General features: G+C 51.2%; 1 protein-coding gene across 1 annotated transcript in view; it reads right to left on the reverse strand.

Moving 5' to 3' along the window:
* Positions 1 to 583: 583 nt before the first annotated feature.
* The window catches only part of LOC129016364 (uncharacterized), a 154,094-nt gene continuing 131,306 nt past the window's right edge, over positions 584 to 23,371 (reverse strand). Inside the window, 13 exon segments of the mRNA XM_063654026.1 lie at positions 584 to 1,286; positions 12,232 to 12,373; positions 12,489 to 12,597; positions 12,801 to 12,918; positions 13,479 to 13,656; positions 13,802 to 14,007; positions 15,694 to 15,875; positions 18,686 to 18,783; positions 18,862 to 19,046; positions 20,245 to 20,440; positions 20,588 to 20,680; positions 20,895 to 21,079; positions 21,953 to 22,121. Of these exon segments, the coding sequence (XP_063510096.1) occupies positions 1,282 to 1,286; positions 12,232 to 12,373; positions 12,489 to 12,597; positions 12,801 to 12,918; positions 13,479 to 13,656; positions 13,802 to 14,007; positions 15,694 to 15,875; positions 18,686 to 18,783; positions 18,862 to 19,046; positions 20,245 to 20,440; positions 20,588 to 20,680; positions 20,895 to 21,079; positions 21,953 to 22,121 (1,866 nt within the window). The 3' untranslated portion in view covers positions 584 to 1,281.

The raw sequence follows: 23,371 nt of genomic DNA on the forward strand, positions 1-23,371 counted from the left end.
TCCCCCCAGTAGAGATGAGGTTTCACCATGTTGGCCAGGCTGGTCTTGAATTCCTGACCTTATGAGCCACCCACCTCGGCCTCCCAAAGTGCTGGGATTACAAGCGTGAGTCACCACACCCAGCCCCCAGATCAAACATCTTTCAAGGCACTTGGAGCAGTGCCTGGTCTCCAGGGTCTTTAGGCTGTAACCATAGCAAAACACTCAAATCACAGCCACTCTCCTTCTGTCTTCCCTCCAGTGTGGGGGTGTGGAGGACCAACCTTCTCATTCCCATTCACCCTGGAGTTCTTTCTTCGGAACTTCATCTAGCACCTGCTGTGCACCAGGGATTCATTGGGGGGGATGATGGGGCGGAGGTCAAGGACGGTCAAGTCTGGCCTTCAGCTTGCCTCAGTCCCCGTGGCTGATGCCTTGCCCTTTGCTCTGGAATCTGGACCCTACAAGCTCCTACCAGGCTCAGTGCAGAGAGGGCTCTAGGGCACCCCCTATCGGTGAGCAGATTCCATAGCCACCCACACCTCCCCCTCTCTTGAGTGGATAATCAACCCCAGCAATCCAGAGACATGTTCTTGGATTCTGCCAGCTTTATTTTTCAGTTGAAAACTCAAAGGAAAAAGTTATATTCCCAAAAGAAAGTAAAAAACTTCCAATGATACAGCCTGGGGGCCTGAGTTCACAGGTGCCCCTACCAAAACAGAGGTCCTCCCCAGGGCTCCCCAGGGTCCCAGTGTGTCTACCCCAAAGAGAGAAGCTCCCTACCTGGGTTTCTGATTAATGGGCTTGGGGCCATCAGTTCCCCTCAAGGAATCTCCTGTCTCAAAAGACCCCTGGGTCAGGCAGGGAAAGCCAGCACCAAGCAGCTGAGCTGGCTTCGTGTCCCCCAGCACGCAGTCAGCATTCTGAAGCAGTGGCTTCCCAAATGGCTGTTGAATAAGTGAATAAATATCTTGGGCACGAACAGGGGCCAGGTGGAGTTTTCTCTGCAGAGCTGGTACTCGCTGGCCGCACTGTCTCCTGGTTTACAGTGGAGGTGTGGAGGAAGGGGGAGAATTACCCAGACCAGTGGGAGAGTTTCATGTCCCCCGCAAGTATTTTGAGCCCAGTGGCAAGGAGCCCTTCTTCCCTGCGTTTGCAGCATGTGCGGTTCTGAGTTTCCTGGCATTCCATGCTAGTTATTCTGTCCCAGCCATGAATCTTGCCATTGCCAGGGAGCTGGAATTGCAGTAGAAGGTGAAGGAGTTTGAAGTCTGGCAGCCTAGTGCTGGCATAGACAAAATCTCAAACTGTAAAGGAGAGAGAAGAGAAGTAAGACTAGGCTATGGGCCCCAGAGGAGGCCCCTGCTGTTTCTTGAAATAAATTATGCTGGGGCCCCTGGCCCTCATTATTAAAACGACAACTCCCCCTCCACTCCCACTCATCTCCCTCCCTCCTTTTTGTAAGAGCAGCCGGCATGGGTCAATGAGTCCCTACACCTGCAGGGCCTTTGCAGGCAGTGGTGCTAGGCCCAGCCTGCTGCGTTCCTTGGAAATTGAACAAGCATCTGTGGAGTGTCAGGCTCTGCTGCCAGCACCCTGGACACAAAGAAGACCAAGACATAGTTCCTAGCCAAGGGGAGGTCGGAACCTTAGCACACGATGCTTTGAGAGCTCAGGATGCATCCAACCCAAAGTGTGGGCTAAAGGGAGCTCACTGTGTGGGTGAGATCTTCAGTATAGCATGTGGTGGAGGCCATGCCACGGTGCTCCTGGCCCTAGAGGGACTGCTCTGCTGTTTCACCATCAAGTGGGGTGGACAAGGGCACAGATGGACACTCAGAGCTACCAGGCAAAGGAAGTGTCCTTCTATCCCTCATCTGCTAGGAGAACTGTTTAAAAGATGGGCTTTAATTTTTTTGAGATGGAGTCTCGCTCTATCACCCAGGCTGGAGTACAGTGGCTCACGGCAACCTCTGCCTCCCGGGTTCAAGCAATTCTCCTGCGTCAGCCTCCTGAGTAGCTGGGATTACATGCGCCTGCCATCACACCTGGCTAATTTTTATATTTTTAGTAGAGACGGGGTTGGGCCAGGCTGATCTCGAACTTTTGACCTCAAGTGATCCACCTGCCTTGGCCTCCCAAAGTGCTGGGGTTACAGGAGCGAGCCACCGTGCCCAGCTATTTATTTTTTTTGGAGATGGAGTCTTGCTCTGTCGCCCAGGCTGGAGTGCAGTGGTGCAATCTCAGCTCACTGCAACCTCTGCGTCCCGGGTTCAAGTGATTCTCCTGCCTCAGCCTCCCAAGTAGCTGGGATTACAGGTACATGCCACTATGCCCGGCTAATTTTTATATTTTTAGTAGAGACAGGGCTTCACCATGTTGGTCAGGCTGGTCTCAAACTCCTGACCTCAGGTGATCTGCCTGCCTCGGCCTCCCAAAGTGCTGGCATTACAGGCATGAGTGACATTGCCTGGCCGGGAAGTACCCTTCTATTCCTCATCTGCTAAGAGAACTGTTTAAAATATGGGGTTTAGGTGGCCTTTTCTGCCATCTCTTTCTACTACATTCTGGTTCTTTTTCAGATATATAATTTTCAGTAATTAGTAAATTAGCTGATTTGCTAAATTAATTACTAAACTACAAATTTAGTAATTAGTAATTTTAATAATTTCTAGTTCCCTGCTAAAATCTATAATCTGTGTCTAATAAGCCTACTATCTGAGTCCTGTGGGTCTGTGTCTATTGCCTGTCTGTGCTAGTTTTTACGCTTAAGGAGATGAAATTCTAAGAGTGTTTGGTTTTATAACTACGGTGTTCATAGGTAAAATGTTTATCATTGTATCACCACACCTAGCACAGAGATGCTCAATATACATTTCTAGTGTAAAAAATTTTAAATGTAGTTAAAGACATGTAAAATTTACCATAACCATTTTAAAGTACACAATTCAGTGTAAGTACATTCATATTTTTGTGCAACCAGTCTCTGGAACTCAGTAAATCCCGCCAAACTGAAACTTTATCCCCATTAAATAACCCATTACTGCTCTCTCCCAGCTCCCGGCAGCCACCACTGTACTTTCTGTCTCTGTGAAACTGATTACTGTAGGTGCTTCAAATAGGTGGAGTCATACAGTACTTATGTTTTCGTGACTGGCTTATTTCACTTTGTATAATGTCCTCAAGGGTCATCCATGTGGTAGCGTGTGTCAGAATTTCCTTCGTTTTGAAGGCTGCATCACGATTGATTGTATGGAGGGACCACATTTATCTGTCAGTGGACACTTGGGTTGCTGCTGTCTTCTGGCCGTTGTGAATAATGCTGCTATGAACATCGGTGTATAAATGTGTGAGACCCTTTGAATTTTAGGGGATACATACCCAGAAGTAGAATTGCTGGACTGTATGGTAACTCTTTGTTTTGAGACAGAGTCTGGCTCTGTCACCCAGGCTGGAATGCAGTGGTGCGATCTTAGCTCACTGCAACCTCCGCCTCCCGGGTTCAAGTGATCCTCATGCCTCAGCCTCCCAAGTAGCTGGGATTACAGGGCCGCACCACCACACCCGGCTAATTTTTGTATTGTAGTAGAGATGGGGTTTCACCATGTTGGCCAGGCTGGTCTTGAACTCCTGGCCTCAAGTGATTTGCCCACCCCAGCTTCCCAAAGTGCTAGGATTACAGGTGTGGGCCATCGCACCTGGCCTATTAACTTTTTGATGAATTGCCATACTGTCTTCCATAGCTGCAGCACCATTTTATATTCCCAGTAAGAACACACAAAGGTTCAAACAACTCAATGTCCTAACACTTGTTATTTTCTGTATTGATTACAGCCATCCTAATAGGTCTGAGGTGGCACCTCCATGTACTTTTTTTTTTTTTTTTTTTTTTTTTTTGAGACAGAGTCTTGCTCTGTCACCGAGGCTGGAGTGCAGTGGCGGGATCTCAGCTCACTGCAACCTCTGCCTCCCGGGTTCAAGCAATTCTCCTGCCTCAGCCTCTTGAGCAGCTGGGACTACAGGCATACACCACCACTCCCAGCTAATTCTTTATTTTTAGTAGAGACGTGGTGTCACCACGTTGGCCAGGCTGGTCTCGAACTCCTGACCTCAAGTGATCCACCCATCTTGGCCTCCCAAAGTGCTGGGATTACAGGCGTGAGCCACTGTGCCTGGCCCCTCCATGTGGTTTTGATTTGAGTTCCCCTAATAATTAGTGATGTTGAGCATCTTTTTATGTGCTTATTGGCCATTTACATATCTTATTTGGAGAAATGTCTATTCAAGTCCTTTGTACATGTTTTTTTTTTTTTTTTTTGAGACGGACTTCACTCTTGTTGCCCAGGCTGGAGTGCAATGGCGCAATCTCGGCTCACCGCAACCTTTGCCTCCCAGGTTCAAGCAATTCTCCTGCCTCAGCCTCCCAAGTAGCTGGGATTACAGGCGCCCACCACGCCCAGCTAATTTTGTATTTTTAGTAGAGACGGGGTGAGAAACCCCGTGGATAACATGTTGAGGCTGGTCTCGAACTTCTGACCTCAGGTGATCCACCCGCATCGGCCTCCCAAAGTGCTGGAATCACAGGTGTGAGCCACCGCGCCGGGCCCTTTGTACATTGTTGAACCGGGTCAGGTTTTTGTTGTTATATTGTGAGAGTGCTTTATGTATTCTAGATGGGAACTCCTTATCAGATATAATTTGCACATCTTAACTCCCATTCTGTAGGACGCCTTTTCACTGTGTTAATAGTATCCTTCAATGCAATCCAGTTTGTCTATTTCTCCTTTTGTTGCTTGTGCCTTTGGTGTCATATGCTCCATATCTAAGAAATCATTGACAAAGGAAGCCCTCCTACTGTGTTTTAAGAGTTGTATAGTTTTAGCTCTTACAGTTAGGTCTTTGATCCATTATTGAGGTTTTCTTTTTTTTTTTTTCCAACATGTTATAAGGTTAGAGGTTAACTTCATTCTTTTGCATGTGGATATCTAGTTTTCCCAACACCATTTGTTGAAAGACTGTCCTTTCCCCCATTCAATAGTCTTGGCATCCTTATTGAAATCACTTGACCACATGTGTAAGAGTTTCTTTCTAGACTCTGTATTTCATTCCACTGGTCTGTATGTATGTCTTTACGCCAGTACCACACTTTTGACCACTGTAGCTTTCAATAAATTTTGAAATTGGGAAGTATAAGACGTACAACTTTGTTCTTTGTTTTCAAGATTGTTTTGGCCATTTGGGGTCCCTTGAAATCGTGTATAAACTTTAGGATGGATTTTTCTATAATTGAAGAAAAAATGCCACTGGGATTTTGATAGCAATTACGCTAAACCTGTAGATCACTTTTGAGTAGTATTGACATCTTAATGATATTCTTATAATCCATAAATATGAGATGCCTTTACATTTGTTGTACAACCGGTCTCTGGGACTCTACATCCTGCCAAAGTCTTTGCCTCCTGGTTAAGTTTATTCCCATTTTATTCTTTTTGATGCTATTGTAAATGGACTTTTTTTTTTTTTTTAAAGATGGTGTCTCACTGTGGTGCCCAGGCTGGAGTACAGTGGCTGTTCACAGGCATAATCATCATCAAAACTGACAGCCTTGACCTCTGAGGCTCAAGCGATCCTCCTGCCTCAGCCTCCCAAGTAGCTGAGACTATAGGCGTGCACAACCATGCCCGGCAGGAATTGTTTTCTTAATTTCCTTCTTGGATTGTTGACTGTTAGCGTGTAGAAATGCAACTGACTTTCGTATGTTGATTTTGTAATCCTGAAACTTTGACAAATTATTAGTTCTAACAGTTGTTTTTTATTTCATGCAGTGTTCAGGATTTTCGACAAAGATGATCATGTCATCTATTAACAGATAATTTTACTGCCTCCGTTCCAATTTGGATGCCTTTTCTTTTTCCTTTCTTTCTTAATAGTTCTGGCTAGGATTTCCAGCATTAAGAAAGCAGGTATCATTGTTTAATTCCTCATCTTGGAAAACTTTGTCTTTCATCACTGAGTGTGATGTTAGCTGAGGGTTGTTCATATGACCTTTATTATGTTGAGGTCATTTCTATTTCGAGTCTGTATGTTTTTAATCATGAAAGGGTATTAAACTTTGTTAAATGCTTTTTCTTCACTAACTGAAATAGTCAAGTGTTTTCTTTCGTTCATTCTGTTAATGTGATATCTTACATTGATTCTTATATGGTAACCATCTTTGCATTCCAAGAATAAATCTCACTTGATCATGGTGTATAATCTTTTCTATGATGCTGTCGAATTCTCCTTTTTAGTATTTTGTTGACAACTTTTGCATCTGTATTTATCAGGAATATCGGTCTATTTTCCTCTAGTGCTTTGTCTGCCTTTGGTATCAGTAATGCTGGCCTCACAGAATGAGTTTGGAGGTATTCTTTCCTCAACGTTTTGGAAGAATATGAGCAGGATTGGTATCGATTTTTCAAATGTTTGGTGATTCACCAGTGAAGGCATCTGATCTTGTGCTTTTCTTTCTTTCCAAGTTTTTGGTCACTGATTCAATCTCCTTGGTAGTTACAGGTCTGTTTTTCCATCTTCCATTTCATTTATTTCTGCTCTAACCTTTGTTATTTCATTCCTTCTCCTATCTTTGGGTTTAGGCTGTTCTTTTTCTAATAACTTAAGGTAGAAGGTTAGGTTGTTGGTTTGAGAGCTTTTCCTTTTTCTTTGAGAGAGGGACTTGCCATGTTACCCAAGCTAGTCTCAAACTCCTGGGCTCAAGCAATCTCCTGGCCCTCGGCCTTCCAAGTAGCTGGGATTATAGAACGGTGTCACTGTGCCTGGCTGCTGCTGCTTTTTTTTTTTTTTTTTTTTTGCGGTGGGGCGGGGGTGAGGGGAGAGGTGGAGTCTAGCTGTGTCACCCAGGCTGGAGTGCAGTGGCACAATCTCAGCTTACTGCAACCTCTGCCTCCCGGGTTCAAGTGATTCTCCTGCCTCAGCCTCCCAAGTAGCTGGGATTACAGGTGCCTGCCACCACACCTGGCTAAATTTTATAATTTTAGTAGAGCTGGGGTTTTGCCATGTTAGCCAAGCTGGTCTCAAACTCCTCACCTGAGACGATTTGCCCACCTCGGCCTCCCAAAGTGCTGGGATTACAGGTGGAGCCACCGCACCCAGCCAGCTTCTTTTTTAATTTAAGTGTGTACAGCTACAAATTTCCCTCATAGCACTGCTTTTGCTGCATCCCATAAGATTTCATATGTTTTGTCTCAAGATACTTTCTAATTTTCCTTATTTTTTTTCTTTGATCCACTGGTTTTGTAGTATGTTGTTTAGTTCCCACATATTTGTGGATATTTCAGTTTTCCTTCTATTATGATTTCAGTCATTTAAAATGTATTAAATCTTGCTTTGAAGCCTAACATACAATCTTTCCTGGAGAACATTCCACGTGTACTTTTGAAGAATGTGTTTTCTGCTGTTGGGTGAAGTTATGTGTGTGGTAGTTATCTGTCTGGGTGTTGTATCCATTATTGAAAGTGAGGTATTGGGCCGGGTGCAGTGGCTCAGGCCTGTAACCCCAGCACTTTAGGAGGCCAAGATGGGTGGATCACCTGAGGTCAGGAGTTCAAGACCAGCCTGGTCAACATGGTGAAACCCTGTCTCTACTGAAAATAGCCGGTCGTGGTGGCATACGCCTGTAATCCCAGCTACTCTGAGGCATAAGAATCACTTGAACCCAGGAGGTGGAGGTTGCAGTGAGCTGTTATCACGCCACTGCACTCTAGCCTGGGCAACAGAGTGAGATTCCATCTCAAAAAAATAAAAGTGAGGTGAAATCTCCTACCATTATCATAGAACTATCTATTTCTCCTTTCATTCTACAGTGTTTGCTTCATATATTTAGGAGCTCTGAGGTACATTGCATGTACATTTATAACTTACATCTTTTTGGTGAATTGACTATTATCATTATCTCTTATAACAGCTTTTGACCTTAGGTCGATTTTGTCTGATATTAGTATAGCTACTCCTTCTCTATCTTATTTCATCCTTTCACTTTCAACCTGTATAAGTCTCTTAGTCTTTTGATTGTGGAATTCATTTGTATTTTTAAAGATTACCATTCTGACGCAACTCTCTAACCTGGTGACTGTGTCATGAGGCCCACAGCCAAGGACTGCGGTGAGCAGTTGCTGTGGGAAGACTCCAGCACACTACTGATGGGACTTCCCAATGGGGAAGGACTTCCTGGTGCCACGCTGGTGATTGTTTTCTGCATGGCTTATGGTTTGCTTTCTCTCTCATTTCGTCCCTTTGTGTTTAATTGATGTTTTTATTGTGACACACTTAGGATCTCATTTCCTTTTGTGTACATTCTATAGATATGTTGTCATTACCATGGGGATTGCATGAAACATCCTGAATTTATAGCAATCCATTTTAAACTGGTAAGTTCGATCACATACAAATACGCTACTCTTTGACAGCTCTGCCCCCCTCCTATGTTGTTGATATCACAAAATATATCTATTTTTAGAGACAGGGTCTCACTCTGTCACCCAGGCTGGAGTGCAGTGGCATTATCATAGCTCAGTGTAACCTCAAGCCCCTGGACTCAAGCGATCCTCCTGAGTAGCTGAGACTACAAGTGCATGCCACCACCATGCCTATTTTTTTTCACAAATTATATATTTAACATAGATGTATAGTTATACATCTTTTAAATCCAATAAAATAATTATAAAGATGAATCAAAATTACAATACAGGTCTTTATATGTGGCCTCAAATTTCCACCTAGCATCTTTTTTTTTTTTTTGACTTGAAGGACTCCCTTTAGCATTTCATGCATAATGAACTCTCTCAGCTTTTGTTTATCTGAGAATGTCTTAATTTCTCTGGTCAGACACGAGGTGGGCAGACCACGAAGTCAGGAGTTCGAGAGCAGCCTGGCCAACATGGTGAAACCTCGTCTCTACTAAAAATACAAAAATTTGCCGGGGGTGGTGGCGCATGCCTGTAATCCCAGCTACTCGGAAGGCTGCACCACTGCACTCCAGCCTGAAGGACAGAGCAGAGGCCCTGTCTCAAAAAATTACTAAGAATAGTAAGTGTCTTAATTTCTTAGAGTTCATAATATGCCTTTATTTTGTAACTTATAACCACCTTTTAATTTGTCCTTCAAAAGTTAATTATAATTGGTGACTGCTTTTCTTAGATACTTCTCTGGTGTCCAAGAGGGGAATAACTTAGCCCTTGATTTAAAAAAATAAACCCTAAGGGAGGGAGAGGACCTTAACTGCAGATACCATTCCATTGTGAGACTGTGGCTGTAAGTCTTCTCTGTTGTCCTCCCAGATGTTTTGTTGATGGCTGAAGTAGCGGACAGTTTTGTATTTACATGGTCAAAACAACGAGCACTTCTGCTTGATTCACAGGTTCTCCGAGGTTCCCGTGGAGCCACACCACCTCCTGTCTTGGCACTTCGTAGTCGTCTCATCGAGTCCAAGGCTGCCTCCCAAGGGTCTGCTTGGTACACCGTGAAGTTGATTCCTGCCTTAAGCCTAGCTTTGCAAGCAGTTGTCCTATATTCTCACCAGTCACATTTTTGGTACTAGAACGGTGCGTTTTATGGTGCACTCATAAGTGGACGCTGAAATCACACCCTGGCCATTTGGATGTTCAACCAATGCTTTATGCTGCTGAGTCCTTGGAACTCACCACCCGTGCCAGAACTCACTGGAGCTGAGGTGTGTGGCGCTACCTTGTTTCTCTGTGGCTGGTATTGCACACATTTTTCATGCATTTATTTCCCACTGTTTACTTTTGAGTTTTTGTTTTGTGAGACAGGGTCTCAGTCTGTCATGCAGGCAGGAGTGTGATCATGGCTCAGTGCAGCCTTGACCTCCTGGGTTCAAGCAATCTCGCCTCAGCCTCCCAAAGTGCTGGGAGTACAAGTGTGAGCCACCCCACCTGGCCTACTTTTGAGCTTTGAGTTCTTTATATATTCTAGAGATGAGTCCTCAGTCTGATAGGTGGTCTGTAAACATTCTTCCCAATCTGTAGCTTATCTTTCCATCTTCTTAATAGAGTCTTTCAGACAGCAGAAATAAGATCTCTCTTGCAAATACTCTGCCTCTGTAGCAGGAAAGCAGCCATAGAGTATGTAAATGAACGTTGGTGGATCCCTTGAGTAAGTGTCATTCGTGGTAAAGATATGTCTAGACAGTAAAGATACCTCTAGACAGATCAGTGCTGAGAGGCTATTTCATTCTTAAATAATAGTTGAGCTGGGTACACACGCTAACCTAATGCTTATTTTCTCTTACTCCACTGTCTTCTGCTGTTGCTGGTGGGAGATCAATTATCAACATATTCTTCCTTCTTTCTACCCTCTTCAGTAGCTTTTAGGACCTTTTCTTTGTTTTTTCTGCAGTTTTGTTATGATGGGTCTTGGTATGGATGGATTTATTGTATTGGGGATCGTGCCTCCTGACTCTAAAGGGTCCTGTGTCTATTTTCATTCTGGAATTTTTTTTTTTTTTTTTTTTTTTTTTTTTTTTTTTTTTGAGACGGAGTCTTACTCTGTTGTTCAGGCTGGAGTGCAGTGGCGCAATCTCGGCTCACTGCAAACTCCACCTCCTGGGTTCAAGCGATTCTCCTGCCTCAGCTTTCATAGTTGCTGGGATTACAGGAGCACGCCACCACACCTGGCTCATTTTTGTATTTGTAGTAGAGACGGGGGTTTTGCCCTGTTGACCAGGCTGGTCTCAAAATCCTGACCTCAGGCGATCTGCCCATAGTGCTGGGGTTACAGGCATGAGCCACGGCACCTAGCATTTCTTTTAGACACGTTGGATCCTCTTATTTCATCCTCCCTTTCATTGTCATATTTTCCAATTCATTAATTTTCTCTTCTGTTAAGGTTTTAAATGTCTGAATGGCAGCCACTAATTCTGGCATCTGAAGCTCTTGGAAGTCTACTCCTGTTGTTGCCACTGACTTCTATGCCCATTTAGTGGGGGCTTTGGCTGTGGGAATCATACACAGCACTGGATGAAGGAGCTGTCACCACATGGGATCTGATGCTGTCTCAAGGGTAGCTAGCGTTAGAACTGAATTAGAGGGACACCCTGGTAGTGGGGATAACACACATTTGGTCACAGAAGTCATCTGCTGTGTTGATGATTGTTGTGATGTGAGAACAGAGAGAAAACAGGGCTGAGTATTTTCCCTAAACAGTGGTGTACATTCAAATCCCTGATAAGGCTGGGCGTAGTGGCTCCCACCTGTCACTTCAGCACTTTGGGAGGCTGAGGCAGGAGAACTGCTTGAACTTAGGAGGTGGAAGTTGCAGTGAGCCGAGATTGTGCCACTGCACTCCAGCCTGGGTGACAGAGTGAGACTGTCCTAAAAAAGAAAAAACCTAATAGCAAATTTTCAAGAGGTGACTTAATGTGGCTCTCCGGACACTTAGCTTAGTAGGGGGTAGGGAATCCATCTACAGTGATATAAAGGAGCACCTGAGGCTGGGTAGTTCATAAATGATAGAGATGATTGGCTCACAGTTCTACAGGCTGTACAAGCATGGCTCTAGCATTTGCTTGGCTTCTGGGAGGCCTCAGGAAGCTTACAATCATGGCAGGAGGAAAGAGGTGCCAGGGTCTTTTTTGTTTTTTTTGAGACGGAGTCTCACCCTGTTGCCCGGGCTAGAGTGCCGTACTCTGTTGCCCGGGCTAGAGTGCCGTGGTGCAGTCTCAGCTCACTGCAAGCTCTGCCTCCTGGGTTCACGCCATTCTCCTGCCTCAGCCTCCTGAGTATCTGGGACTACAGGTGCCGGCAACCATGCCCGGCTAATTTTTTTGTATTTTTAGAAGAGACAGGGTTTCACTGTGTTAGCCAGGATGGTCTCGATCTCCTGACCTCGTGATGCACCCACCTCGGCCTCCCAAAGTGCTGGGATTACAGGTGTGAGCCACCGTGCCCAGCCTTGCCAGCGTCTTTTTAAACAACCTGCTCTCATGTGAACTAATTTCACCAAACGGAGGGCACTAGGCCATCCACGAGGCATGTACCCCCTCGAGGGGACACACATCCAAACTGGCAGTATGTGACAGTCACTGGGACTCCCTTTCTTAATAAATGTTGTGACTCTTAGCTCCTTGAATGACAATTATTTGTCATCCCGGGTGAGAGAAAGGGACTGGTTTTCCCTCTGGGCTGGAAGGCAGATGCCAGACAGGGGGCAGAGTGCCAGATGGCTGGGGCAGCTTACCACACTGTGGAGGAGGGGCCAGGGGTACGAAGCCCCGGCCACACAGGTGGATGTAGGCGGCTGCCAAGTTGCAGGCAGGCTGGAGCTGCTGGGTGCCACAGGGGTCCTGCACACACAGGCTGAGGAATGGTGTAGGGTCTACCTGAAATCAGGGACACCAAGTCACTGTCCACACCCTGAGGAATGGCGAGGAGGAGGGGCCTAGGCTTGATCAGGGAAAGGGCCTTCTGCACCCCATGGGCCAGGCTCACACTCACCACCCGGAAGCAGTTCCTCAAGCTGGAGTGGGGGTCCTCGAAGAAGGCCCGGCAGGTGGGGATCTGTCCTGGGCAGGCCTGCTGAGTCTTCTCGGTGGCCCTGCAGTCACTATCCACCTGGCAGGATGGACGCAAGACTCAGGCCTCCTGCTGGACCTTGTGGCTCCCCACATATATTGGCCTCAGCAGGAGACTTCCCCCAAACCCTGGGCCTAGGAACTCCCAGGACAGAGCCATAGGTCGCCTGCCTCTCCTGGGACTCTGCAGTGAGCAGCCCTCAAGAACCTCAGCCGGAAGGACAGGCAGGTGTACCTGCTCACCTGCCAGGCCAGGCTGAGCTCCTCCAGGCTGCGTGCCATAGAGCCGTCCGGCAACATCAGCTCATTGCCTACTTCATTGTCGTTGGTGCCCAGAAGGCCAGCGGATATGCCTGTGGGGAGGAGGGAAACTGAGGTGGCCGTAAGAGCCTGTGATCCTCCCCCAGCCCTAGCCCTGCTGCCTCAGGACCTGTGTGTGAGATGAGCCTGAGGCACACAGAGGAGCAGTAGAGTCCCACCACCTCCACCCCGGACTCCTGGAGTCCAGGCCCTGGCTCTAAACCCTCATCAGAGGAGGAAGAGAAAGCACAGGGGCTCAGGACAGCATGTGTGTCCCCCATCCCCTCCCCATGTCCTCAGCTCGAGTGGCTGGAATCCAGGCCCTTCCTTTGTGTTCCTTGGCAGAGGGACCACAGAAGGGCCAACTCCACACTGGAGCCGCGTGTCCCAGGGATGGGACAGAAAGCCCTGGGCCTCTGTGCGGTCATCTGGACACGGGGTCAATGGCATGAGGCTAGATGAGGAGCTGAGGGCACACACACTGCCATGCTAGAGACGAGGCCGGCAGAGGCTCTGCATGCACGGTAGCCCCCTGCCACCCTGGAAGCTTAAAGGGGTGAATCCCAAAGAGTCCTCTGTAGGTGGGGCCAACCCTCCTGGGGCCCAGACCCACCATGCTGCCAGAGGCCCAGAGTCAGGCTGCAGAGGCCGGTGGGCACGTCACAGGAGACAGAGACCCCATCCTCACTGGCCAACTCAATCCTGGAGACGTCCTTCCTTGTCGTGGCAGGATGCAGCTTGAGGTCCGGACAGCTGTCCCCCGGCAGGGAGGAGTTGTACAGCCTGTAGGCCTGTGGGCCAGAGGGGGCTGGGCACGAGGTCTGACCCACAGCCAGGTGACAAGCTTGAAAGTGCCATCCCCCCAGGCGACCTGCCATGGGCACAAGTCTCCAGGGGAGGCTCAGTCCTGCAGGCTGCCACGCCTCTCCTGCTCACCTGCAGACTGGGGTAGAAGATGAGGGTCTTGTGGTTAAGCTCCACGAACAGGGCCGTGAGCCCCGAGCCTGTCCGACTCAGCGTCAGCGAGAATGTGTTGTGAGCAAAGTCCTGGGCCAGAAGGATGCTGCCGCACTAGGCGCTGAGGTCCCATACCCGGCCATCGAAGGTCACCACGTGCTGGGCCCCGGCCACCAGGGTATGGTCTGGGGAGAAGCAGCCCAAAGGCAGGATAAGTGGGGCCAGCTCCACCCACCGCAGTAGGAGCCCAATGCCTGCTGGGTGCCCCGATGCCTAGAGCTTTGGCTTAGCCTGCCCTGAGGCCTGGATTCCCCCTCCCCTGGTGCAGCAGCCAGAGGCCCAGGAATCCCTCACCGGCTTCAAGACGACATGAGCTGAAGGTCTACTGGCAATTCAGCTCTAACAAGGAAAGGAGTCCTGAGACCTGCTACAAAAATACTGTGCTAAGTAAAAAAGCCTGGCTCAAATGCCACATGGGCTATGCTTCTGTTTACATAAAATGTCCAGAACAGGCACAGCTATGGACAGAAGGCAGATTGGTAGCTGCAGGGTTTCAGTTTAGGGTGATGAAAACGTTTTAAAATCGACTGTGGTGATGGATGCACAACTCTGAATAAACTAGAAGCCACTGAATTGTACACTTAAAATTCACACATCGGCCAGGCACGGTGGCGCTAAGCCATCCCAGCACTTTGGGGGACTGAGGCAGGAGGATCACTTGAGCCCAGAAGGTGAAAGCTACGGTGAGCCGAGATCGCGCCACTGCACTCCAGCCAGGACAACAGAGTGAGACCTAGTCTCAAAAAAAAAATGTCACACATCATACAGGTCATCCATTTAATCTCAATGAAGCTGCTGGCGGGGAGCAGGGAAACATTCACTATGTAAGTGGATGGCCCAAGGGTCCCTCAAACACAAGACTGGTGTCCTGCAGACCTACCCTCTTCAGGGTAGGGAACAGATGGCCTGAGAAGGAGGTCTGACAAGTCTAGCCAGTGCGGCCCCTGAGCTGTGGCTTGGGGGTGGGGGTGCCCTTGCCCGTGGCCAGGAAGCACCATCTATGGTGCACAGCCAGACACCTGTTGGCCAATCCCAGCATCCTGAGGGAGGCACTACCAGCCCCAGGGGCAGCTGTCAGAACTGAGAGGCACAGAGAAGCCCACGGTCACACACACGGAACTTGAAGACCAGGCCATTTTCTACAACACCAACGTGCTGCTTAGACAACTGTGCCCACGCTTCTAGGGAGCCCTGGGCCTGGGTGTGAGTCCCACCCCACACACAAAGCACTCCTTGCCAAGCCTGGGTACCGGGGTTCCCCCACAGACATGAGGGGCTCCCCCTGCATCAAGAACAGTATATGCCCATTACCCATATGAGCGAGCCACGTTGTTACCTGCATTTCACGGTGGAGCAAACAGAGTCCCACAGGTTAGATTCACCTGGCCACACAGCATTTCATGGTAGAGGAAACCGAGTCCCATAGAGGTTAGACTGGCCTGGCCACACAGCAAGCCTGAGCCACACGCAAGCTCCCCAGCCCTTGGCTGCAGGTCACCTCTGACCGGCGAGTCTGAAGTCAGTTCTCTTCCAGCTGGAACTGGAGGGCTGCCGTCTTCTCCAGCAGTGCCCGCAGGGAGGGAGCTGGCCTGAAGCCCTAAACTGCCCTCCTCACCCCTCTACGGGGCCAGGACTTATATTCTGGACAAAAGCAGGATGTGTAGCCTCAGCCCTAGTCCCATAGGACCTTGGGAAGTCCAGTAAGCTCTGGGCCTGGCACTGTGATGCCACTAGCCTATGGAGGCTTCCCTGTGCCCACGGGGCAGGGGGCTCCCAGAGAGGAGGGCGGCACAGCCCGGGGCAGGACTCACATTCCCAGGTGCCCGCCAGCAGGCGGCGTCTGAGCCAGTAGTACTCTGCCAGCACGTTGGCCCCAGACAGCTCTCGGAGCGGCCGCAGCAGCTTCTCCATGAGGTAGCTGGTCACCCGGGCCACGTCCAGGGGCTCGTCCCCTGCAGGCAACAGTGGCAGCGTCACCACCACTGAGCGGTTCCTGGAGGGAATGCAGAGGACAAGTCACTGTGCCTGCCCGAGCCTTGCTTCCCTTGGCTGCAGAGGGGAGCTTCTAGGTCCGCAAGAAGAGCTCTGCAGGGGAGAGCATGAGGGTGCCTTTCAGAGAAGGGCTGTCCTTGTTTTGGGAAATCCTGTCATGAGGAGGACAGAGGCCGGTATGACAGCAGAGGTGGTAGATGATGGCTGGTGACAAAAACAAGTGGCCCCATTTTGAGGACACAGATGTCCGATGTCATGCCTACTCTGCTCCCCGGGTCTTGGGCAGCATGGGCTTATGTGTGGGGATGCCGAGGACAGGAGCTGGAAGGTCTAGGAGATTTTGTTTTTTAAGAATCTCATTCTGTCGCCCAGGCTGGAGTGTAGTGACACAATCTCAACTCACTGCAACCTCTGCCTCCCGGGTTTAAGTGATTCTCCTGCCTCAGCCTCCCGAGTAGCTGGGACTACCAGTGCCCACCACAACACCTGGCTAATTTTTGTGTTTTTAGTAGAGTTGGAGTTTCACCACATTGGCCAGGCTAGTCTCAAACTCCCGACTTCAACTGATCTGCACACCTCGGTCTCCCAAAGTGCTGGGATTACAGGTGTGAGCCACTGTGCCCAGCCAACAGGTCTAGGAAATTTCTACAGTTTAGGGGAGGACTGGAACTTTCTTGGGATCTAGAGTAGGGGTCAAGCCTGTGAGATTTTGAATGATCAGGGGGATCTCAGCTCACGTGGGGGTGTAGTGGGAAGACAAACATCCCATACCCTGCTGTTGATGGGCCAGTAGAGAGGGAGCAGGGGTAGGTGGCCTCACTTGCTTACTTCTAGGAACCCAGAGGCCCTGCAGCTGGGAGCAGGAAGCAGCCTCAACTCCCTCCCTGCCACCTGAATCCATGTTTTGGCACCTCCACCTAGCAGTGACCGGATCCCACTCACCAGGTAGGTGAGTAACCAGGCAGGTCATTCTTCAGCCAAGCCAGACCCCGCCCTGGGAGCTCCTCCCTTCATCAGCCTCCATTCTGACCGCAGGAAGGCAAGAGCAGGAACTTGTATCACAGGGAGCCTTTTCCCCATGATGTGGGTTTAGTCCCTATTTCATGGCTGGGGAAACTGAGGCACAGAGCACTGAAGCAGAGGAATCCTAGTTAGAGGGAGAGCCGGATTCCAGATGCTCTGCGAGGCTACCAGCATGGAAGGGGCAGCTGCCTCCCTGCCTGGAGCCTGGTTCCTGGTGGGCCTCGTGCCTGTGAGGGGAAAGGATACTGGGTCCCCCGGTCCCTGCTGTAAACTGGGCTCCCCCCTTCTATCCACCACCCCCGTGTTCTCAACACAGGGGCCAAAGACGTCTTTTAAAGTAAAAGGGCGATCACGTCCTTCCTAGGTCACAGCATAAGCCAGAGACCACCTGAGCCCCGCCCCCCCCACCTGCCTCCCGAGTCTTGGGAACTCCCGGTCACATTCACTCTCCCTTGCAGACATTCTGCTCCAGCCCCGCCAGCTTGATATTCAAATAGACGGGGCTGGGCTCGGTGGCTCATGCCTATAATCCCAGCACTTTGAGAGGCCGAGTTGCTTGAGCTTAGGAGTCTGAGACCAGCCTGGCTAATATGGTGAAACCCTGTCTCTACTAAAAATACAAAAATTAGCTGGGCTTGGTGGCAAATGCTTGTAATCCCAGCTACTTGAGAGGCTAAGGCAGGAGAATCGCTTGAACGTGGGAGGCAGAGGTTGCAGTGAGCTGAGATCACACCATTGTACTCCAGCCTGGGCAACAGAGAATAAGACTCCATCTCAAAAACAGGCCAGGCACATCCCTCTCCCAGGCCTTTGTGCAGTGGTGACCCCCACCTGGAGCGCTCTTCCCACGCTGGCCCCGTGGCTCTTGCTGAAACTCTACCTTCTCCTCAAAGCCAGTCACGGCCCCACCGTTTCATAGGATCCACCCCCCACCCCCATCTCACCGATGTTCCTTCTCTAGCATTTGCAACCTAACGTATAGCTCAGGGGTGGTAAATGGTGACCAGTGGGCCCCAGCCTGTGGCCAGCTTCTGCACAGCCTGCAAGTAAGAAGGGTTTTTGTGTGTTTAAAAGATTATTACAAAAGAGGCCAGGTGCGGTGGCTCATGCCTGTAACCCCAACACTTTGGGAGGCCAAGGCAGGTAGATCACCTAAGGTCAGGAGTTTGAGACCAGCCTGGCCAACATGGCAAAACCCTTTCTCTACTAAAAATACAAAAAATTAGCTGGGTGTGATGGCATGAGCACCTGTAGTCCCAGCTACTAGGGAGGCTGAGGCAGGAGAATGGCTTGAACTCAGGAAGTGGAGGTTGCAGTGAGCCAAGATTGCACCACTGTACTCTAGCCTGGGCAACAAGAGCAAAACTCCATCTCAAAAAATAAATAAAGATTACAAAACAAAAGCAAGGAAATGTGACAGAGCCGAATAGCCTGCTTAAGATGTGACTCTCAGGCCCTCTGCAGGGAGCTGTGCAAGCCCTGGTGTAGATGACAAGCCCTTCCTTGTGCTTCGTGTCTGAGTTAAAGTGAGCTTCCTGAAGGCAGGGTCAGCCTCAGCCACTGCGCTCTCTGCAGCTCCTAAAATCCGGCCTGCCCTGGGCCAGTGCTCACGAGGTATCTATGGAGCGAGGAAGAAAGCCCAGCTTCCTCATCTGTGAAACAGGAGAGAAGAAGCCTCTGGGCAGGGCGGTCACACGAGTCAGTATGTGGGAGGGTGTCAAAGCATTCAGCACTGCACCTGGTATGTGGCAGGCATGCAGGATGCGCTACTCTCAAACCCCAAGTTACCTGGCCGACAGGCTGTACAGGTCCAGCAGCGGTTTGCAGAACCTCTTCAGTGCCCGTGAGAACGTGGCCTCAGCCCAGGACAGCATCTGGTGGGTGGCCTGGAGAGGGAGGGGACAGTGAGAGCTGGCTCAGTCATCCTCACCTGCCAGCCACGCCCCATCCTTGCTCTCACTCACCAGCTCCAGGGCTCCTTTCACAGCCCCCAGGGCCACCCTGATGGGCCTTGGACCCCCATTGCCTGGCATCCCGGGCACCCAGGCCTGCAGCCGCCGCATGGCCTCCTCTGCCCGCTCCCGCCACACCTCCTCCAGGGGCCGCAGTGTCACCTCCAGGTAGGCATCCTTCAGTGTGGCCAGGGGCCCTGCAACAGGCAGCCACCACCCACCGTGAGACCTCAGGGCAGATCAGAGAACCAGCCCTGCCCAGACAGCCCAGGCCTCAAGGAGATAGGGCCTGTTCCTGGGATTAAGATGTGGGGAGCTGGGGGAACAGGAACAGAGCAGCAGCACTGGAGATTGCAGGGGAGTTGTCACAGCAGGCCTGAGCCGTCTCTGCAAGGCCTGCTTATAAGTTTGTCTGGGAACTTGGATTGGGGGAGGGTTCCCACCAGTCCTAGAATTGATATGAGGCTCCTTGCATCTGAACTGTTTGTACAAACGTGGTTGATGCCGGACCCCTGCTTGCCTCCTAGGAGTCTGACAGTGTAGTCTGTGCCAAACAGCACCTGCCAGTGTGGCAGCCCCCAATAAAAACCCTGGGTGCTGAGTCTCCCAGTAGCTGCTCTGGTGACAGCTGGGACAGCTGAGTGCATCCTGTGTGAAAGCGCTGGGACTGGGAGAGGACACTGGGCACTGGCCCTGGTTCTCCCTAGACTCTGCCCCAGCCTCCTTGCCTGTGCTGACACTCCTGCATCCCCTCACTATAATAAATCACAGCCGTGAATAGCGCTGTGAGGCATCCTGGGGCATTCCTCCCAATTCACTGCCCTGGGGGTGGCAACAGGAACACTCCGGCACAGCAGGGAGGATGGGGAGGTAACATTCAACAGCCAGTCAGAGGGATGCCCACCCTGGCGCTGGGCAGGGCCTTGGGGGCTCTGTGCTGCGCTGGGCACTAGCCCTGGATGGCGGAGAGGCCAGAGGTTCCCAGTCCTGCCGCGAGGCCAGTTGGGGCAGCAGGTGTGAGCCTTTAACGACCACATGGCCACACTGAGCTCGTTGTGGAACCAGAAAGAGATGCTGTGGCAGTGAGCTTCACAGAAACAAGGCTGTATACTCAAAAGAAAGCAGGCGGGAGACTGAAAAAACCTAGGCAGCAGGCATAAGGGAGATGAGCTTGGAGACTGTAAGAATGACACAGCAGACCAAGAAAAAACGAAGGCTGTAGATCTGTAAGAAATAAGGCGGGGCGCTAAACACAGCTGGGCTGCAGGCCCATGGGAAGCGAGGCCACATTTCTGATCGAAGCAGTGCCACAGGCCAATGTGAGCGCTTAGGGCCCCGGTGGGGACGGGGGGCATTGATTTCTGCACGGGATTGAGCCCTCCCTCCCGCACTTACATTCCAGCTCCTCCCGCAGCTGCTCCAGCCCCACCTGCAGCCACTCCAGGTAAAGAGGCAGGTGCTGGGTCAGTGCCTGGCTCCGGGCCCACAAAGTGGCTACTGCCCAACCACTCGCCTGCATGGCCTCCTGCCCCGCCTGGGACAGCTGCAGCAGGAGGCCTGCCACGCCGTCCAGGGTGCCGGCCGGCTGCACCTGGGCAGGGAAACCGAGGCAGAATCAGGGTGAGGTCCAGGGCAGAGAGAGCCCCAGACCCTCCTGCCTGGTGAGTGGGGGCTACAAGCCAGGCCAGAGGGGGACCTCTCCACCCTGAGCCCCACCCTCCCCTCCTGTGCTACCCACCAATTGCTGGAACCTTCTCACAGAGGCACCCAAGCCTTGAACCTTCTCTTCCAGCCGGGCTTGCACCTGGGAGCCAACTGCTGCAATCCTGGACTGTGAGGACAGAGGAAGAGGCTGGGGCGTCGTAGGAATGAAGTGGACACAAGGTACTCGGTGCCAACGGCAGGTGTGGGCCTCACCATGGGGTCGTCTGCCCTGGTTTCTGGGCACAGCTGGACCCCAAGGGCTCGGGGCTCCTGGCACGGGGGCCTCTACCCAGTGAGAGAACGGTAACCCCTTCCCTGTGTCCCAGCCCAGGCCCTCTCACCTCCACACGGCCCAGCAGGACCCCCTGGCAGCCGCACGCGGCCAGCAGGAGGCTCTGGTTGGCAGCCTGCAGGGTCAGGCGTCCCAGCGGCTGGGAGGGCTGCCTGCCATCCCGGAACAGGACCTCTGCCTCGGCTGTCCGCCCGTGGGCACATGCCCGCAGCACCACACTCTCCTCTCTGCCCCCTGGAGCCAGAAAGGGACCTGCTGGTGCCCCCACCTTGTCTCTAGCTGCCCACTCCTCCTCCATCGCTTTCTGTAGCTCCCCACTGCCCCAGGCCAAGCCTCAAGGCCCTAGGATTTGAGAACCTTGAGCTGCACCACCTAAAGCAACCTCCTGAGCCACCTGAAGCCCCCTCTTCTGTCCCCTCCCCTGACACAGCAGTCTGTTAGGGATGCCGTGAAGTCTTAATGGGGTTTCCTGAGGTTTTTTTTGAGACACCAAGGCAGGAGTACAGTGGCAGGATCACAGCTCACTCCCAGCAGCTGGGACCATAGGAACAAATCACCCCCACCCCACCAGGTTTGTTCATTTTTTGAGACAGATTCTCGCTCTGTCGCCTAGGCTGGAGTGCGGTGACACGATCTCGGCTCACTGCAAGCTCTGTCTCCCGGGTTCACGCCATTCTCCTGCTTCAGCCTCCTGAGTAGCTGGGACTACAGGAGCCCGCTACTGCACCCGGCTAATTTTTTGTATTTTTAGTAGAGATGGGGTTTCACTGTGTTAGCCAGGATGGTCTCGATCTCCTGACCTCGTGATCTGCCCGCCTCGGCCTCCCAAAGTGCTGGGATTACAGGCGTGAGTCACCGCGCCTGGCCCCCCCCCCTTTTTTTTTTTTTTTAAGTAGAGACGGGGTCTCACTATGTTGCCCAGGCTGGTCCCCAACTCCTGAGCTCAAGCAATTCACCCATCTCGGACTCCCAAAGTGCTAGGATTACAAGTATGAGCCCCGGCACCCAGCCCTGACTTCTGAGATCTTAACGCCCAGACCCCCGTCCTTTCTTAAGCCAACAGGGGCCGTGCCCAGCTAGCTGAGCTGGGACCCAGCTGCCACTCACCCTCCTCATGGGCCACAGAGGCCTGGAGACAGCTTGGGGCCCGGAACACAGACAGCCACACCTTCTCCTCTCTGTTGTCCACATTTCCCTCCAACCGGACCAGGCTTTGAGAAGTTGAGGTGGAGACACGGCCCAGCAGGCCAACCCGCTGAGCCTTGGAGCCACGAAGCTGGGAGGGGGAGGGCAGAGGCCTGAGTGGAGCCTGGCCCATGCCCTGTCCCTGGTGTCTCCCCTCCCTGCCCCAGGCTCAGGAAGGGGCTGGCTGGGGAGGCTGCTGTTGGACCTGTAGGGAACCAAGGGAAGGCACAATACCCACGCCCGATCTCCGGGGCACCAGGTTCCCCACGCCATACCCCTATCTAAGGCCCCCAGTGCCCCATTACAGAAAGCACTTATGAAAATACTCCGGGCCAGGCTCAAGGGCTCACTCCTGTAATCCCAGCACTTTAGGAGGCCAAGGTGGGTGGATCGCTTGGGCCCAGGAGTTTCAGACCAGCCTGGGCCATGTGGCAAAAACCCTGTCTCTACCAAAAATACAAAACCTAGCCAGTCTCATGACAAATAATTTTTTTAATTTTTAAAAATACCCATCTAGGAGTCCATCCCAGCAGCAGCCACCCACAGGGTGGCTTAGAGATGGCTGCTGCCCAGGCCCCACCCAGACACTGACTTAATTGGTTTTGGGGGCCCCAGGCCCTGGCATTTCTAACATTCCCAGTGCCCTGGTGTTTCTGCTACAGCCCAGGCTTTCCGAGTTTGCATGGGAACCACTGCAAAGGTCTAAGCAAGTTCAAGGAGACATGGGCACACCTGGCATAACACCCCAGGCACTGGGCAGTTTACCTAAATCCCTGCAGGTGCCCAGCCTTGGGGGCATGGCAGGGACCAGGACAGGTGAGTCTAGAATGGGGTGGGAGAGAGGCTCAGAGGCCCCCAAGAGAACACAAGCCTGGAGGAGGCCGTGCAGGGGAGGGAGCCTCAGCTACCCTGTATTCTAGTCCAGACACTGCAGCTAACAAGCTGTGCACCCTTCAGTAAGGGTGTCACCCTCTCTGGACCTTAGCTCCAAGATCTGTAAAATGATACAGAACAATGTTTCACAAAACTTAGCAGGACTTAAGAATGTGTGTGCGCGTGCGTGTTAAGGGTTGAATTTCATTCCTCAGATAGGCTGAAGCCCTAACCCTCTATACCCGTGAACGTGGTGTTATTTGGAAATAGGTTTTTGGCAAAAGTAATCCAGTTGAGGCCATAGTGGATGGAGGCAGGTCACGCACCTAATGAATGCTGTCCCTGTGAGAAGACCACGTGAAGATGCCACCCAGAAGGCAGAAGGCTACCACGTGGGACAGAGGCATGATGCCACCACAGCTATGGGTTGCTGGCAACCACCAGAAGCTAGAGGTCCTATGGAAGAAT

Source organism: Pongo pygmaeus, chromosome 18, assembly GCF_028885625.2.
Source record: "Pongo pygmaeus isolate AG05252 chromosome 18, NHGRI_mPonPyg2-v2.0_pri, whole genome shotgun sequence".
Lineage (NCBI taxonomy): Eukaryota > Metazoa > Chordata > Mammalia > Primates > Hominidae > Pongo > Pongo pygmaeus.